General features: G+C 45.3%; 1 protein-coding gene across 1 annotated transcript in view; it reads left to right on the top strand.

Annotated features, from left to right (window-relative positions):
- The window catches only part of DOCK2 (dedicator of cytokinesis 2), a 430014-nt gene that overhangs the window by 334720 nt on the left and 77754 nt on the right, over positions 1–17540 (top strand). Inside the window, exons 31-33 of the mRNA XM_077327133.1 lie at positions 2422–2522; positions 2616–2674; positions 10810–10958. Of these exons, the coding sequence (XP_077183248.1) occupies positions 2422–2522; positions 2616–2674; positions 10810–10958 (309 nt within the window). The remainder of the gene's footprint in view (positions 1–2421; positions 2523–2615; positions 2675–10809; positions 10959–17540) is intronic.

Genomic DNA, 17540 nt, shown 5'->3' with positions numbered 1-17540 from the left:
ATTGGCAACCAGTGCAGATGTTGAAGTACCCACTGAATGTGGGCCCTCCAAGGTGTTCTAGGGAGGACCCTAGCAGCCGCATTCTGTACCAATTGTAACTTCTGGGTCAAAGACAAGGGCAGGCCCGCATAGAGTGAGTTACAGTAGTCTAGTCTGGAGGTGACCATTGCATGGATCACTGTGGCTAAGTGATCTGAGGACAGGTAGGGCGCTAGAACTCTGGCTTGGCGAAGATGGAAAAACGCCATCCGGGCTACTTTTGTGATCATGGAAAGGGAAGCATCAAAGATCACACACAAATTCCTGGCTATTTGTGCAGGTGTTAATTACACTCCGTCCAGGCATGGGAGGCACGCTTCCTGATCCGGCCCTCTTCTACCCAGCCACAGGACCTCCGTCTTGGAGGGGTTGAGTTTCAGGCAACTCTGCCTGAGCCATCCAGTCACTGCTTCCAAACAACTGGCAAATGTATTCGGGGGGGGGGGGGATTCCGGCCGGCCATCCATCAGGAAGTAGAGCTGGATGTTATCCGCATATTGGTGACATCCAAGCCCATAGCACCAGACCAGCTGGGCTAGAGGGCGCATATAGATGTTGAAAAGTGTGGGGGAGAGTATCGCCCCCTGCGGAGCCCCACATGGGAGCTCGCAGGGTTCCGATAACTCATCCCCCATTGCAACCCTCTGCGTCCGGTTCCAGAGAAAGGAGACCAGCCATTGTAGTGCAGTCCCTCTTATTCCAGTTCTGGCGAGGCGGTGTGCCAGTATCTTGTGGTCAACCACATCAAACGCGGCTGACAGATCTAAGAACACGAGTATGGCGGAACCACCTCGGTCCAGCTGTCACCAGATATCATCCGTCAGGGCGACCAGCATGGTCTCCACCCCTGTGGCCAGGTCGGAAGCCAGACTGGTATGGGTCAAGGGCCGAAGTTTACTCCAGAAATGCTAGAAGCTGGTCTGCCGCAGCCTGCCCTATCACCTTTCCCAGAAGCGCAAGGTGCAAGACTGGGCAGTAACTGACGGGGTCCCACGGGTCTAGTGAAGTTTTCTTCAGCAGAGGACACACCACTGCTTCCTTAAGTCCCTTGGGGAACTCTCCAGATGTCCCTCGGGGAACTCTCCAATTGCACTCCCATCCTCTTTCCTGGGCGACCGTTTTAATACGTAGGATAATTCATGTGCTTTTACAGCTGGATTTTCGTACACAGAATAGGATAATCTGCTTCTAAATTGCATTGAAAGTATATTAACCAATGAGTGCAGAATGGGTTGTGATGAAGAGTGTGACCTGGCTGGTAGCAATTAGGACTGCTGCTTACCCTGCCATGCATCTTTTGGAGCCCTTTTGTGGAATTGTGGGGAGAAGGACCCATTTTTAATATAATTCATTTTCTAGTGCAATTACTGCACAGCTTGGAAAAACCTATACTTATTAACGCTAGTTTGGAGTATACTGAGAATCACATGACAGTGAATGCACATTCAACTGCACCAGTATCAAAACTCTGCTAGTTCTCTAACTTTAAAGTACTATCTGACTAATTAATGGTAGTCAATTGAAGTTCATGTAGTTATAAATGTGATCTGCAGTGCACAGATTAATGAATCATTGCTGTAACACAGCCCTGCATAGGTACTTTCTGAGAGTGGGAAAATCTGTACAGGAAATTTTGCTAGTGTTATGTTGCACAAGAATCATGCTGTAGCTTGTTTCTGATACTGTAGAAACGATGTTCATAGAAAATCTGTCAGCTTTGTTCTGTATTGGTAGTGTAAACCAGGGTTTGCAACCAATTATATTTCAGCACTGCAATAAAACATACCTTTCTAGAGCTTTGCCATGAAGGAAAGAGGCAAGATTTCTACCAGTTCATCTTCTGTTACTGAGAATAAGGCCACCAGAAAGTACTGCTCTTGAAACGATTAAATTATAAGGAGCACAAAAGTGAATGCTTCATTGTGAACAAAAGTGATATCAATATTTTACACTTGTTCCTACAGCATTTCATCAAGGCCAAGTGGAGTTTTGCTCAGAACTAGTTAACTTATGCCACCACAACCCAATATAATTACACTGGTTGTTTGGATCTGGGGAACTGCAATTAGCTTGGGATGTGCAGAATTTCACAGGCACAGCTGTAACTTGTGGTTTATTGTTATTAGCTAATGAATCCCACATGAATCTCCTGATGTTACCAGAGGACTGCAGGCCAAGCGGGTATAAAAACCACACTCATGCCTTTTATTCTAATTGCAAGGTAATAACAGCTTACAGTTTTGCATAATATTAAAAGCCTTGCGTGGATTCTGCTGGTTGGCCTTCATAAATTATTTAGGTTTCACAAGCTTAATATTACCTCCCATTTTAGGTAAAACCCATTACAACTATTCAGTGTTCTGTCTTCTGCTCAATTTACAGCTGTGGAACAACTATTTTCATCTTGCGGTAGCTTTTATCACCCAGGACTCCTTGCAGCTTGAGCATTTCTCCCATGCAAAGTGCATTAAGATCCTGAACAAGTGAGTGTCTTTTTGGTCATATGAAGCTACCTTCTTTTCATTTCCAAAAGAAAGCTTTGATAAAGACAGTTCTTTTGAAATGTTTCTGTACAGGTATGGGGACATGAGGCGTCTAATTGGTTTTGCTATCCGTGACATGTGGTACAAACTTGGTAAGTAAGTGCAGTCAGAATCACAGATGTCTGCTCAACACCTGCGTCATTTGAGAAACATTCCTGATGAAACATTTATAATATTTTGTTTATGTCCGTGTTACTAAATGCCTGTACTTTTAAAGAACAAAATGACTGTGCATGAACATCACTGGTGGCTGATAGTGATGAGAACAGATTAGTATTCAACAGTTAAAAACTAGGGGGGAAATCCCCAGCAGCCCATCTGCATCAATTTGTTTGCCTAACAAGCAAGGGAATATGTATCTATTTATTCATTTATACCCCACCTGTCTCCTCAGTGGGGAATCAAACCAGCTTACATAGTTCTAACCTCTTTCTTTTTATCCCCACAATAACTCTGTGAGTTAGACTATGCTGGGAATGTGTCTGGCCCAAGGTTAACATGTTTTCTCAGCAGTGTGGGGATTCAAACCTGGGTCTCCCAGATCCTATTCTAACACTTTGGTTGGCCACTATAGCCCATTGACTATCGATACTTTTTTTCCTGGGCCAATTTTCATAATAATCTATAACTGTGGTGTGGTAGAGTTGGAATAGAGGCTGGGAGACCTAGATTCAGATCCCCACTCTGCCATAAAAACTTTATGTGTGACCTCGGGCCAATTATTATTTAGCTAAACCATCTCACAGGATTGTTGTGAGGATAAAATAAAGAAGGGGAGTATGTTGTAAAGCACTTTGTATCCCTATTGTGATGAAAAGTAGCATATAAAAGAAGTAAAACAAATGAAGCACTTGACGTGAAATCATAGCAAGTGCTATCCTGCAATCCCAGAGGATACCATTTCCATTTAACTCAAGGTTAAAGAGAGAAAATCTGAATTCTTGAAGAATTTTTTTTCTCCTACTTCATTAAGGATTGGTAAGTCCTTTGATGTGTTTGTGTGTGTGTGTTCTACCACTAGCTATGGTGAGAGGGAGTAATGAAGGTGAATGTACAGCCAGAGTATTTTAATCTTCTCCTAACCCATGCTTTCTTGATGGCCACTGAAAGGTTTCCCAAATGAGTGGGAATTAATTTTTATATATTTTAATATAATTTTTATATATTTAAAAAAAATGTCTAAACATTTATCAAGTGAAACTACCATATATGTTCATGACAACCTGTTCCCCCTCCCCAAATGGACAATGATGGGCCTAGAGGGGGTGGAAAGGGTGGGCATGTACATGGCTATGCTTCCCAACCATATCCTCCATTATTATTACCCCACTTCTGGGGTTTCTCCAAGCGTGAAGAATGTTTTAGGGATTTCTCAATAGTAAAAAAGTTGAGAAAGGCTGTTCTAACCATTGACTTGCTTTCCTTCTGCATTTCTTGTTTCTTTAAACATCATTTAAGTGTATGAATGGAGATGAGGAAATACAGGGGACTTTGGTGGCTCTTGGCAGCTCTGGATGCTGTCTTTGTGGTAACCAAGGAATATTTAATAAGTGGGTAAGGACACAACTGTCAGTACACCAGCCGTAAGAAATAATAACCTCATCCCATGGTCTGCTGTGCCAGTAGAACATTGATCAAGAAGAACCTATCTAGAACTTCTTGATGTCTAACAAACCCAGTTGGTTATAGTGGCATTACATATTTGTTTTTAAGGCATTTATGGCTTTTTTGTTATGTGTGGTGCTATCCACTGTATGAATTGGCAACAATGCAATTAGTAACAATGTCACATCTCTGATTCAGCACCAGGAAAATATGTCTTCCCTATTTCTGTCTCTCCCCTCCTCCCCTTCTTTTTTATGATAACTCAAAGTATGAAACAAGTTCAGGTGTATCCTTGCAATTTGCGTTCCTTGGAATGAAGCAGCATACATGGTATACAAACTGTCCACATAATCTCCTATGCAAAGGAAAGTGAGAAGGACAAGAATGGATAACAGACACAGAAATGCTACTGACTATGATATAGCTAACATCTTGTGGACCTTGTAACTCTTGTTATTTTCAACATTTCTTAAGTTGGATGTTGACATTAGTCATCCAGAACTCTTTTGCCTTGAGCAGCAGGGACTTTATTCTTCTGGTTTCCATTTCTGTCATTACAGAAAATAAGCTACAGTCTATAGTCTCTTTGCTTTTAGGGGTGCTCAATGTGCAAATGGATAGACTGGTGCTATCACATTTCATTCATTAGTGCAGCAAATAAAGGGGGCAAAAACACCTTTTTTGTTTGATAGGGTAGGGTATTACATGGTAGAATGAACAATATCAACTCTCCTTAGGGCTGATCCTGCGTTGAGCAGGGGGTTGGACTAGATGGCCTGTATGGTCCCTTCCAGCTCTATGATTCTATGATTCTGTTCCTCATTCCTCTGGAAAGATTATCTCTGAGGGACATGACTGAAGCCTCCCTGCATTTCTACTTGAAGTTGTATTCATCGATGTTCAACGTTCTGTCTCTTCGGGAGCATCAGACCATTGTTTTGTTCTTTTGGTTATTTAACAAACTCATATTTTGACATTTATCTGGGGAATACGCAGAGTTTTTTGAAACCCCTGTTTTGTCTATAGAGTCTATAGATCAGTGGTCCCCAACCTTTTTATCACCGGGGACCGGTCAACGCATGACAATTTTACTGAGGCGGGGGGGGGGTAGTCTTTTGCCAACGGACATCGCCGCCTGAGCCCCTGTTCCACTTGCTTTCCTGCCGGTGCCCCTGACTTCCTGCTTCCTGCTGGGGGGCGCTGTCAGCAGCAGCTGTGCAGTGCCACGCCGAGGGGGAGCCCCAGCTATGGCGGCCGCTGGAGAGCACCAAAGGTGAGCCGGCGGCAGAGTGGCAGGGCAGCCCCTGGGGCAGCAGCCGGGGAGGAGGATGGGGAGGAGCCGCGGCCCAGTACCGACTGCTCCACAGACCGGTACCGGTCCCCGGACCGGGGGTTGGGGACCACTGCTATAGATGATTCACTTTTGCTGTTTTCATTGCCTACATGGGGTCCACTGTTATATACAGTGACAAGCTGGGTGATGGTGTCAGGAACCAAGCGGTTGAGGCCCACCCAACAGACATCACTCTCAAGCTTCAAGCTGAAGCTTTAAGTAGGAGTTTTTATTTAGAGAATCAGGACATAGATCAGCACTTTGCAAACAGGATTCTTGACAGAGACGTTAAAGAAGGGGGTTACACAGTTTATATACTTTGGGGGGAGAAAGCGGGTCACAGGGCCTGCTTTTGGCAGGAACACCAATCCACACAGAAAGGGCAATACAGTTTCTTCTGATCCACAAGGTGCCAAAACAGCCCATCCAGCCATCTGGTATTTAGTCTGAACTCCCAGCAAGGCCATCCTTGCGAGAGGCAATAAAGGAGGGAATGCAGGAGGATGCTTTGAAATGCAAGAGAGGGATGGGAGTGGCACTTTCAAGAGGGCTCAGGAAGGTGCCACAACTTAAGGAGAGATCCGGAAGCACAAAGGAAAAAGCCAAACATCAAAAGAGATGAAAACTACAGGTCATGAACAGGGGTTCATGGCATTCTGCTCCTCCCAGGGTCCCCTCCTACCCACCTCCAGAGTTGAGAGATTGGGATCCAGTTTTGATGGGTATACTTTGTGGAAGCATTTTACCAGCACCAGAGCATGCACATCCTCTATGTCTATCCATTCATTGTCAAAGTTGGGGAATCCTTTCCAAGTTACCAGATACTGCAGGCACTTTCTCTGTACCCAGGAATCGAGCACACCCGAGAGCTCACAGTGTGTTTCATCCCCCACCATGACAGGGGGTCGTGGGATGCCCCTTATCTGGTGGAGGAGCTGGCTTCAGGAAGCTAATGTGAAACACGGGGTGTACCTTTTGATATGAGGGGAGTCATTCCACTTTGACTGCTGCCTCGTTTACCTCTTCTACAACCTTAAACAGACCCACAAATTTATAGCTCAGCTTCTTACTTGGGCATCTGTTTTTTGAGGTGTTTAGTGGAGATCAGAACGTTGGGGCGTGTACCTGTGCATGATTTGGAGGGGAGACCGCCCCATACTGACATGAGGGGTATTACTGTAAGCATACTCCACTAGGGGCAATAATACAACCCTGTCATCTTGATGGTAATTTAGGAAGCAGCCCAAGACCTGATAGTCTGATCGGCACTTTCGCACATGTGCTATTTCGGCCGCGCATGGCGCATGTGTGCATGTGCGAGGCGCGGGCACGCATGCACGATGCGTGGGCACGGTTGGGGACCACTGGTCTAGATAGTCTATTTGGCTCTTGTGAAATTCATATTTGATCATTTTGGCATACAGTTTGTGATCATGGAGGCATTTAAGAACCTCACATATCAGTTCCACATGTTCCTCTTTGTTCTGCCTGTAAATCAACACCCCCCCCCCCAGATCTGGAAATCTCAACTGGTGCAAAATGTGGCTGCTAGGATCCTCACTGTTACATCTTGAAGGGCCCATATCCATCGTGTGCTGAGGCAGCTGCATTGGTTGCCGGTTGCAGCCCAGATCCAGTTCAAGGTTTTGGTTTTGACTTATAAGGCCCTTTCTGGGACCCACATATCTGCACGACTGCTTGTCACTCTATGCCCCCCTGCAGTGCTCTGCGCTCTTGGGCACTGATCTGTTGGTCATTCCCAGCTCCAGACAAGCCTGTCTGGCCTCGGCCAGGGACATGGCCATTTTGGTCCTGGGCTGTACCTGGTGGAATGAGCTCCTGAAAGAGCTACGGGCCCTGTGGGAGCTTTTGGCATCTCTGATGGCAGCCACTTATTGCATTACCATCCCCCCTAGGTAGGAGCACTACAATAGGGTGGGGTTATTTTTACTGACATGTCACTAATATATTAAATTATTTTTTTAATTGGGTTTTTATTGGGTTTTTATTGTGGTTTCTTGTATTGAAAACTGTTTTTGTAACCCGCCATGAGCCAGTTCAGCAGGCAATAATTCAAACAAACAAGCAAGCAAACAAATAAGTTGCCTTTTGCCTTCCTATAAAGCAGCCTATCAAAAGCAAAGCAGAACACAGTTGTTGTTTTACACTCTGTCCTCATTGGAGCATTAGGTATTAGTAAGTAGTGCCCGAGGAAGAACATTAAAGCTGATGAACAAATGGTTTGAATCTTATTGCATTTTATTTTGTCATGCAAAAAGCTGCAGTTTGAAGTATATTCCTTGGTTTCTTTGCTTGAGATGGCATTTGGAACCCCATTTCTTCATTTTTTTTATTGTCTGTCATAAATGCAAATGTCTCCTAAGGCATACTCCGATGGCTCTCTGTTTCAAGTGGCTTTTAAGTCATTGTTCATATGATCTATAATAGAGTTACCAGCCCACTATTTCTATTCTGAGCTTCCTAATGGTTGACATTACTCATCCAGGAATGAAGGAAGATAAGTTTTGTCCATTGTGATGGAGACAAGAGAACATGTCAAATGGCTACTGTAAAATGTTGGCTGATTGATTGGTTTTGATGGGTAGGGGTGAGGAAATCTATTGTTCCCAATTATTTTCCTTTCCAAGCATGCACAGCAGTGAGATGTTTGAAACTAGAACACTGTATTCATTTGGCTGTTTCACATGATTGCTTCAGGCACCATTAGATCTACCTCCTTAAGCTTCAAATGTAGCAGATTTAAAGTTAAGTCCCATGCATCACCATTACTAAAATGATGATATCAGTAGCCATACTGTAGATTATACTTTATAGAAGCAGGGTAGACTTTATATTTCTCAGAGCATCTTTTTTCAAGAGCCTTGGGAGTCAATTGTCAGGAAATGGGTGGAGCTAGTCACAAAATGGTATCTTCTACAAAATTACAGCATTTTATAGTAGGTCTGGGTGCTCATTGGGAAAATCTTTTCTCTGCTGTTTTCCCAAAACAAATTTCCACGCCAACCCCAGATTGTCACACTGCAGGGGAAGAATATACATTTCCTTCCTCTCCCAAAGGAACACACAAGGCAACCAAGCATAGTTCAACTAATTTATTTAACTGTATTCGATCAATTTATGTAAATGACTGACCTACATCATTGCTTATTTCAATAAACTGATGGTTTTGAGGGTGGCCTGTGCTAGTCATCCTCCTGGCTTGCCTTTTGGCTCCTAAATTGACCATCATTTCTGCCAACCTTGCTTATCACCACCTGCACATCCTTATGTGCCCAGCTTCATCCCTTGTGTGCCATTGCAGAGCTACTATCAGGTTTTAAAAGATACCATTCAGCACCAAGGATTCTCCTTCACAGCACATCCAGCTGCACGACATGTGATGACCTGTTCTGGGCACACCCTCCATCATGCAGATGTCTCAGGGTGCTTGTCAATTATTCCTACTTATACAAAGCAACCTACCCTATTCCTGTATATTTGTGACCTAAGCAGTTATTGAAACCAGGCCTATTTAATAGGAAAAATCCATTCCATGGAAACAACATGGAGTAAAGTCTATAAAGGCCTCTCCAAAATTCATGCTCACCCCTATATATCAACCAGCTAATCTCATGCTGCCACCAGATCTACAATGAGAAAGCTGAAGGTGAGAAGGAACAGGAGGTCCCAACAGCTGATGAGATCAGGCTGGGCTGGAGCTAGCCAGGTCAGGGTTCCTCCTGTATATGACGAAATTATTTTCAAATGGCCAGAAAATAGATTCAGAAAAAGAAGAAGAAGAAGAAGAAAAAGAAGAGTTGGTTCTTATATGCTGCTTTTCCCTACCCAAAGGAGGCTCAAAGCGGCTTCAGTCGCCTTCCCTTTCTTCTCCCCTCAACAGAAACCCTGTGGGGTGGGTGAGGCTGAGAGAGCCCTGATATCACTGCTCGGTCAGAACAGTTTTATCAGTGCCGTGGCGAGCCCAAGGTCACCAAGCTGGTTGCACGTGGGGGAGTGCAGAATCGAACCCGGCATGCCAGATTAGAAGTCCGCACTCCTAACCCCTACACCAAACTGGCTCAGGTGGTTTGTTTCAATGGCCAAGAAAGAAACTCAGACAGTGAAAAATGTAGTATTTGGATCTCTGAAGAAGACTAGGGTCATGACACAGAGGCAAGCAATGGCAGCAGAACCAGTGCAATGTACAGTGTCCAGCAAACCCAATGACTTCTGATCTATCAGCAAAAGTTTGCCACTATACTACTCTTAAATGTATTCTGACACCAAACAGGATAGGAATGAGAAGGTCTTGAAACTAAGTCAAAATAAGGGGAGGAACACAGAATAATTAGGTGAAGGGAGACAGAAATGAATGAAAATGTGTGGAAAAGGGGCTGAGAGATAAAGAGAGGGAAAGATTGTTTTATCTTGCTGCAACACCCTAAAACTACTGCTTTGCAAGATCTGGCTGGTGCAAAGAAAGGAAGACAGAGGGTTTGGAGAATATGACCTGCAGGCTGCAGGGCCCAACAGGAGTGCCTAACTTGCGCCTTCATGTGCACATGCGAGCCCGCCCCCACACGCACACTCTCGCTGCCTGCACATGCCGGCGCCATTGGGGTCACGGTGTTATGGCGGTTGAGAAACACTGACATAATATTTCTGCATTATTGAGTTGGACAATCCCTTTAAGTAGGTCAGGGTTTTTTGCCATCAAGACATAGTTGACTTTCAAGAGAAGAGAGGCGAGAAGCCATTGTCCGCTTCTGCCTCACAATTCTGAACTTCCTTGATGATTTCCCATTCAAATACTGACCAGGGCCAACCTTGCTTGGCTTTCAAGAACTGATAAGATCTGACTAACCCAGACTACCCAAGTCAGGACAAATAGGTCTTTGCTATGCAAAGAATCAGCATTTGTTGGAGCAAATAGCTACCACTATAGAACTGATATATTTGCATTTTCAACCTGTTCAAAAATAGCTCGTTTTTCAGGTGATGTTAAATGGATGCCACAGTCTCATTGAACAGTATTTTTAGTAAAAGAGAATCAATCATTGAAATTGATAGGCTGTAACAGGGTTTAATTTTATATATATATATATATATATATATATATATATATATATATATATATATATATATATATATATATATATATATATATATATATATATATATATATATATATATATATATATATATATATATATATATCCTTTATAAACAAAATTTTAATTATTTATTAATTAATTAATTATCTTTAACATTCTCTTTTACTTTTTCTAGGACAGAATAAAATCCGCTTTATTCCAGGAATGGTTGGACCAATCTTAGAAATGACCCTTATTCCAGAAGCTGTGCTTCGGAAAGCCACCATCCCAATCTTTTTTGATATGATGCTGTGTGAAAATAAAAAAACTGGAGACTTCAAAAAGGTAGTATAAATGTTGCATTGTGTTTTCTGGTTTCAGCTGCTGTGACACCTAAGTAACTGCAATAATGGATGGGTATATAATTCAAACAGGTACTTGTAATTATTCCAAAATACCTTTCCTTCCTAAATAAATTTCTGTGGAAAGCAAAGAGCCGTTACCCTTGGGGGAAAGTTGTGAAAGGCTGAGTTTATCAAAAGTGAATTAATGTGAGCTTTTCTTGTCACAGACGTACTATGCAAAATGGTCATATTTAGAGGCTATCCTAATGGAATATCACATGTATGAATAGAATCTATCCAAAATATGGCCCATTATATAAGGAATATAAGGAATGAAGAGCATTGACATGAAATGCTGAAATATAGTTGGAAAACAAAATGTGCATAAATGAAAAGAATATATTTACTGCATATAAATATCTTTCCCCCTGCATTGCTCCTTGTTCTATATCTTGTATATTCTGTGATAACCTAGCTTTCAAGTAAATAATGTGCATGTAAAGTGCTGTCAAGTCATAGCCAACATAGTTGTGGGCCAGCTACCACTTTCAGGGGGTGCCAAATGGGCGGTAAGGAGGGGTTATCCCGGTCTGAATCATCTTCCTCCTCCTCCTCACACTCCAGGGAGTTTGGCTCTTGGCCTTAATCCAGCCTCAGGCCCTGTCTGCTGGCATGTCTTGCTGTCTCCAGCCATCCCTTCCCTTCCTCTCCGCTTCTGTTCACTACACACTTCTTCTCACACTCCCTCTCTCCACAGTTGTCCGCCCTCTCCTCCTTTCTGTGCATCCGACCCCAAGCATCCTTCCTCTCTCCCTTTTATGTCTCCCTGCCTCCCATCGATCCTGTGCTCAGTCTTGCACCCCAAGGGCCCCAAAGCACCGCCTGTCACCTTGGTGTCTTTGGCCGCCCCACCCCCTCCTGGCTAAAGTAACTGCTGGCCATGCTGTGTTCAAACTCTCATCTGCGGGCTGCTGGCCCAGGAAGATACACCGGTCTCCATCTCCAAAGACTAGATCTGGAGGTCAGGCAATGGCTGGGGCACCCTGCAATTCCCCTGCACTGCCTGCCAGGGCTCAACACCTGGCAAAGCATTCCCATGACTTTTTTGCCATCCGTAGTGGCTCTTGGGAGTCTGGGCTGGCATGGTGGACCTGGGTGTCAGCATCCTGACCGTGCTGGGCCCCACTAGGTTCTTCACCACCCGCAGCGGCTCAGGTGAGTCTCCAGTGGAGTTTGGGTGGGGGAGGGCTGCTGCTGAGTCTGGCCTCCCAAGTGGAATACTGGGAGGGGTTGGACATGCAGGCATTAATTAATGTGTAATGATGGCTCTATTTATGGGCAGATTTCCTTCCAAAAGACAGGTATTTGTTTTATCAGATGAAAGAAGCATTTGGTGTGTTTTGTGTCTGTTTCATTTTACTTAAGACACTAGATGAAAAGCCCATTTATAAAAATGGGCAGAGGAGGGGCATAGACCCGGGCGGTCCCTTTGGGGGCCTACACCTCTTCGGCGAGGCCGCACTAACCTGAGGGCAGCTGGCACGGCGCGTGTGGGCTGGAGGGGGACGTGCAGGTCTGGAAGAGTGTTCACAGCACTGTTGGGGCTCCTGGTCGGGCATGTTGTCAGCAGCGGGCTGGGGTCAGCGTCATCGGCGCGGTGAGGCTTCTGGAGGCGGCGGGGCAACTTCGGCGGCAGGGCAGATGCATGCGCGCAAGTGTCCTGGGTCGGGACTGCACACATGAGCATTGGGTGGCATTGTAGCAGTGGCGGCTGGGCGCGGCGCGATGGTTGGGTGCGTTGCTGGGCTGCTCCGGCTCGTGGGCTGTTCCGGGCGCAGGTGTCAGTAGCGGGCAGTGGCACGGGCAGGGCTCAATGGCCTGCCAGGTGGTGGGGCGATGTTGTCCAAAGCAACGCATGCACGGAACTCAGCGCATGCGTGGTTGTGGAGGCCTTGGCAGTGGGTGCGGCATGACCTTGGCGGCCTGTCGCAGCGGTGGCGAGCGGAGGGAGCGGGCAGTCAAGCAGGAAGCCGTAAGTAGGGGCTGGGAGAAGGGTGGGGGGGGCCCAAGGGACGGGATGGGTTGGGGTGGGAAGCGTGCAGTCGTCGTCCACAGTAGAGGCGGCTGGGGATGCGCATCAGGGGTATTGGGAAGTCCCCAGGGTGGGCAAGGGCTGTTGCTGGGCAGAGGGAAAGCAGCATGGGGTGACCCTCCTTTCCGGCAGCCATTCCTGTCCATGTTCAAAGTCTGTCGGTGGGTGGCAGGAAAAGAGCAGGGGCACCGCATCTTTCATGCCGCAGCCCTGCTCTTTTCCAGGTGAACAGGATTCACCGTGTGGAGGGCGCAGCGGTGAGGATGGCTGCCTGGGAGGACTGGCGAGTCGGCGGCAGGGTGTTCTGAGGACGGGCTAAGTAGCCAATGGGGAGGTGCGCTTGGCCCTGGAGTGCCACTCGGAGGAGCGAATCAGGAGCCAAGTTTTTATCCCGGACAGTGTCCTCCCACTTAGCCCTTAACCTTTAATTAATACTGTTCTGCTGGAGCGGTTTACAGATTGTGATTATATCACCTGAGGCTGGGACAGTCTGCTAGGTGGAATTATTGTTGTTGGTACCACAGCATAAAGCTTTTGGCCTGAGTCCAGGTGTGAAAACCATTTTGCCTCTTTGCATCTGTCCTTCCCTTGTTTTAATAGTGCTCTATTTCCATTTTCAATTATTGTTTCTTATTCTTGGCATGTAACTGTTTCTCATCAGGATCAGTGCAAACAAATAGGTAAATAAAAAGTCTTGTTTCTACATATGATAAATATAGGATCGCTGTTGAATAAAGAATTTTAAACCACCTACGTGAGGAAAGTGGAAAGTAAAGAACCACTTCATTTTGTTTCTTGAAATGATAGATGACTAATTCTCTTATGAGGAGCATTCTGACACAGCTATGTCTGCTTGTTAAGAATACTTCAGCTTGTTGCAGGACCCTGGAGATTCTGTTGTGGTTCACAACAGGGCTCTTTTGGAAGAAAAGAAGAGAAAATATTCAGCTGCACTTTCAGTTTCCCAGACATGCCCCTTCATAGTCCATGAGCATGAAACACATTTTGGAACGTTCCCTGTGTTTTCAGTCCTGTAGAGCAGTGGTCCCCAACCTTTTTATCACCAGGGACCAATAAATGCTTGACAATTTTACTGAGGCCGGGGGGGGGGGAGGGGTAGTCTTTTGCCAAGGGACGTTGCCGCCTGAGCCCCTGCTCCACTTGCTTTCCTACTGGTGCCCCTGACTTCCCACACCCACTGGCAGGGGGACGCTGCCAGCAGCAGCTGAGCAGTGCCACGTCAAGGGGGAGCCCCAGTCATGGCGGCTGCCAGAGAGCACCAAAGGTGAGCCGGCGGCAGAGTGGCAGGGCAGCCCCCGAGGCAGCAGCCAGGGAGGAGGATGAGTCGCAGCCCGGTACCGACTGATCCATGGACCAGTACCAGTCCCGAACCGGGGGTTGGGGGCCACTGCTGTAGAGACTGCCATCCAGAATGTTCATGATGAAAGATCTTGCCTTTCATTACGTGAAAGGAATGTTGACTCTTGAAAGCTTATACCCTGAACATTTTGAGATTCTACTGGACTTTAATCTAGTTGTTCTATTGCAGACCAACACGGTTACCCTCTGAAACTTCTGATAGCCAAACAGCCTAATCAGGGTACTTTTGCCAATGCAATGGTCCTAATATGATCACACTGAGAAGAAAGGCTGTTTAATAGTTATTTACTGTAGCAAAGAAATAGACACAGGGGAGTTCCAAAATCTGTGCAGAGAACAATAGGATTACATAGTGTCTGCTTTCGGCAGAATAACTTGTTGCTGCCTTGTGGCTCCAACAGTCTGTCTCTGATTGGCTGGGCTCCAGTTCAAAGAATTTCTAGTTCCTGGTTGCAAGATTTTTTTTTTAAAGGTTTAAGGTGACTGTGCTCCAGAATCCATACTTCTTGCAGCAGAGATTTGCCTAATTCTGTGAGAGGCTGCTGCTGTCTCGTCTCTGCTCATCTCAGCTCCTCCCCCACTTGCAGATTCAGCCTCTATGAGGTAGCCTGGGAAAGAGGATGCCCTTTGCAGGATGAGCCACTAGCCCGGGGTCTCTACCTCCCCCCTGTACCTCCCAGGAACACCCTACAGCCATTAAGCCAGCCTTCCAGGAACTGCTGACAAGGATCCGGGTCTCTGCCTGGCATCCATCCCAGCCCCCAAGGTTTACACATTGAAATGGCATACTCATGTCTTCTGGCCTTGGCACAAAAGGTAAGACCCTCTACCGACTCATGGGGAAGCTACATTCCAGAGAGAAACATACTGCTCTCTTGATAAGAACCAAGGGTCAAAAACAGTCAAACCAATCTACAGAACTATAGTCAATTTCTAATAACTGTATGATCAATCAGAAGGTTGCAATCATTTTCTTTTTCCGCATGCTATCACTTCCAGAAAGGGAAGGTTCAGATGGCTTGCCTTCAAAACATTTTTTTAAGGATAGAAAATTAAATGGTAAACTCTCTACAACACATATTGAAATATGGTTGGAAAATAATCATGTAGTGTTAAGATTTACCTTCTAAAAAGTCCTAGGCATAATAGCATTTTGGTCATAGTGAGCCATGTGTATTCATGTTGTCGATCTCCATTATTCAGCATTCCGTTCCATATCTTACCAGCTGTGTGGATGTTCTAAAATTACTTTTCTTGCCTGGCAGTTGTTAGAAAGCCTACAGTTACAGAATTGACTCTGAGTGTTTATTCTGGGTCATGCCCAGGTGAAGATGACAACCATGTCTTGTGATTGTAATGTGGGAAGGTGTAATATAGATATCCCTTTGAGAAAAATACACATATACATTTAGAAGATTAAAAAAAAAGATGTGTGTATTATCAGTCTGACTTTACATTTTTCACAGGCTTTTTATTTCAAGCCTAGGGTAAGAAAATTCTCCCATCCTTCCCTGGCACAGCAGCCTTCAGTCTTTTGTTTTAATCCCTTGACTCCCGTTCTTTCTCTCAGCCTGGAAGCCAAACAGGCTCAGAAACGGATCCCTTTCCTCTCTGTTGCTGAACCTCTTGGGAGGGAAAGGAAACATTGCTCTTGCAATGCAAGTAGCACATCAAAATTGCCACCGGCTTCACCTCTATAATGGTAAAGGCACTTAATCTCTGGGTTCCGAGTCACTATTTCTCTCACGTGCCAAGAGGAGGAGGGATATGTTTTGATGCAGCTGCTTCTTCCAGTTGGACAGTGTTTCAGTAATCTACTTATTATGCTCATCCTGCTGCTGTCAGTGTGGGCTCTGCTTGGAGCTGTCACTGGGCCTAAAATTAGCCAGAGAGGGAGGGCATCTTTTCAGACAACAAAATAGACTGAAATTAACGCTGGAATGATTTTATTAGAAAAGGAATCGTTTGGATTTTTCCCCTTGTGTCTGCCCAGGAAGATCACTGTGGTTATGAAATACTATCAAATGCTGCTGTAGTAATTTCGCTTCATATATGTAGGAAGGGCATGTCTTGATATATCTGTCTTGGGCTTCTTTCTGGAGTACAATGCCTCCCTCCTTCTGTGAGGACATTCAGTTTTAACTTCATTTTCATGCATTCTGTGCAATAGACTGTGAGTGAGTCTGGTACCAATTTATTTGCTGGGACCTCTGGCATTGTTCCACTTTCTAGCTGTGTGCCCATGTCATAAGTTACTATTGTACATCTCAAAAAAAGAAAAGAAATTAAAGTAGACTGTCACAGGATCTGCTTTGGGGACTGGGGGTGGGAAAAGCAGCCATTTGTACAGTGGGACCAGAGTAATACAAAAAGGTACACGACAGGCAAGTCAATGGCTTGTTAACTCTTGGGAAATACCTTAAAATATGGAGGTGGAGCCTGTGGTTTGGAGAAGAGAGGGATCTCAGCTCTGTAGTTTCATAGAGACTTCCCTGCAAAGCAGCCATTTTTTTCCAGGGGAACTGACCTCAGTGGTTTGGAGATCAGTTGTAATTCCAGGAGATCTCCTGGTCCAACCCTGAGGTTAGCAAGGGCCAAAATCTCCAGTAAGCAGGAAAGTATAGGAGGGTCAAAGGAAGACCTAAGGCAGGCAGCACACCAGGTATTCAAACAGGGAGATAATAGAACTTTAACCTAGCAAGGTGTTTTCTTCCAAGTCCAAATGCTCAAGACTCAGGCTCCAAACCCAGGATTTTACAAAGCTTGGGTGATGGCAATTGGTCCTTGCAGTCAACTAAGTTTGTATTCATCCAAGTTACAAATCTGGGATTGCGTCTTGCACTGCACTTAATCATGCCAGCCTCCAGCCTAGGGCTTGAGGTTCTCCCTATATTACAGGCCATCTCCTGACTATAGAGATCAGTAATCTATCTGGAGAAAATTGATGTTTTGGTGAACTCTATGGCATTGTACCCCACTAAGGTCTCAGTCCTCCCCAGACTTTATCCCCAAATCTCCAGGAGTTTCCCAACCTGGATTTGGCAAACCTAACTTCCCAGCACCCCACTGGTGGCCAGAGAGGACCTGGCAACCCTAACTGCACTGTGCCAT

Source organism: Paroedura picta, chromosome 3 (genome assembly GCF_049243985.1).
Source record: "Paroedura picta isolate Pp20150507F chromosome 3, Ppicta_v3.0, whole genome shotgun sequence".
In the NCBI taxonomy this organism is placed as follows: Eukaryota; Metazoa; Chordata; class Lepidosauria; order Squamata; family Gekkonidae; genus Paroedura; species Paroedura picta.
The sequence above is the reverse complement of the archived record's forward strand: the minus strand, read 5'-3'. Positions and strand labels throughout refer to the sequence as shown.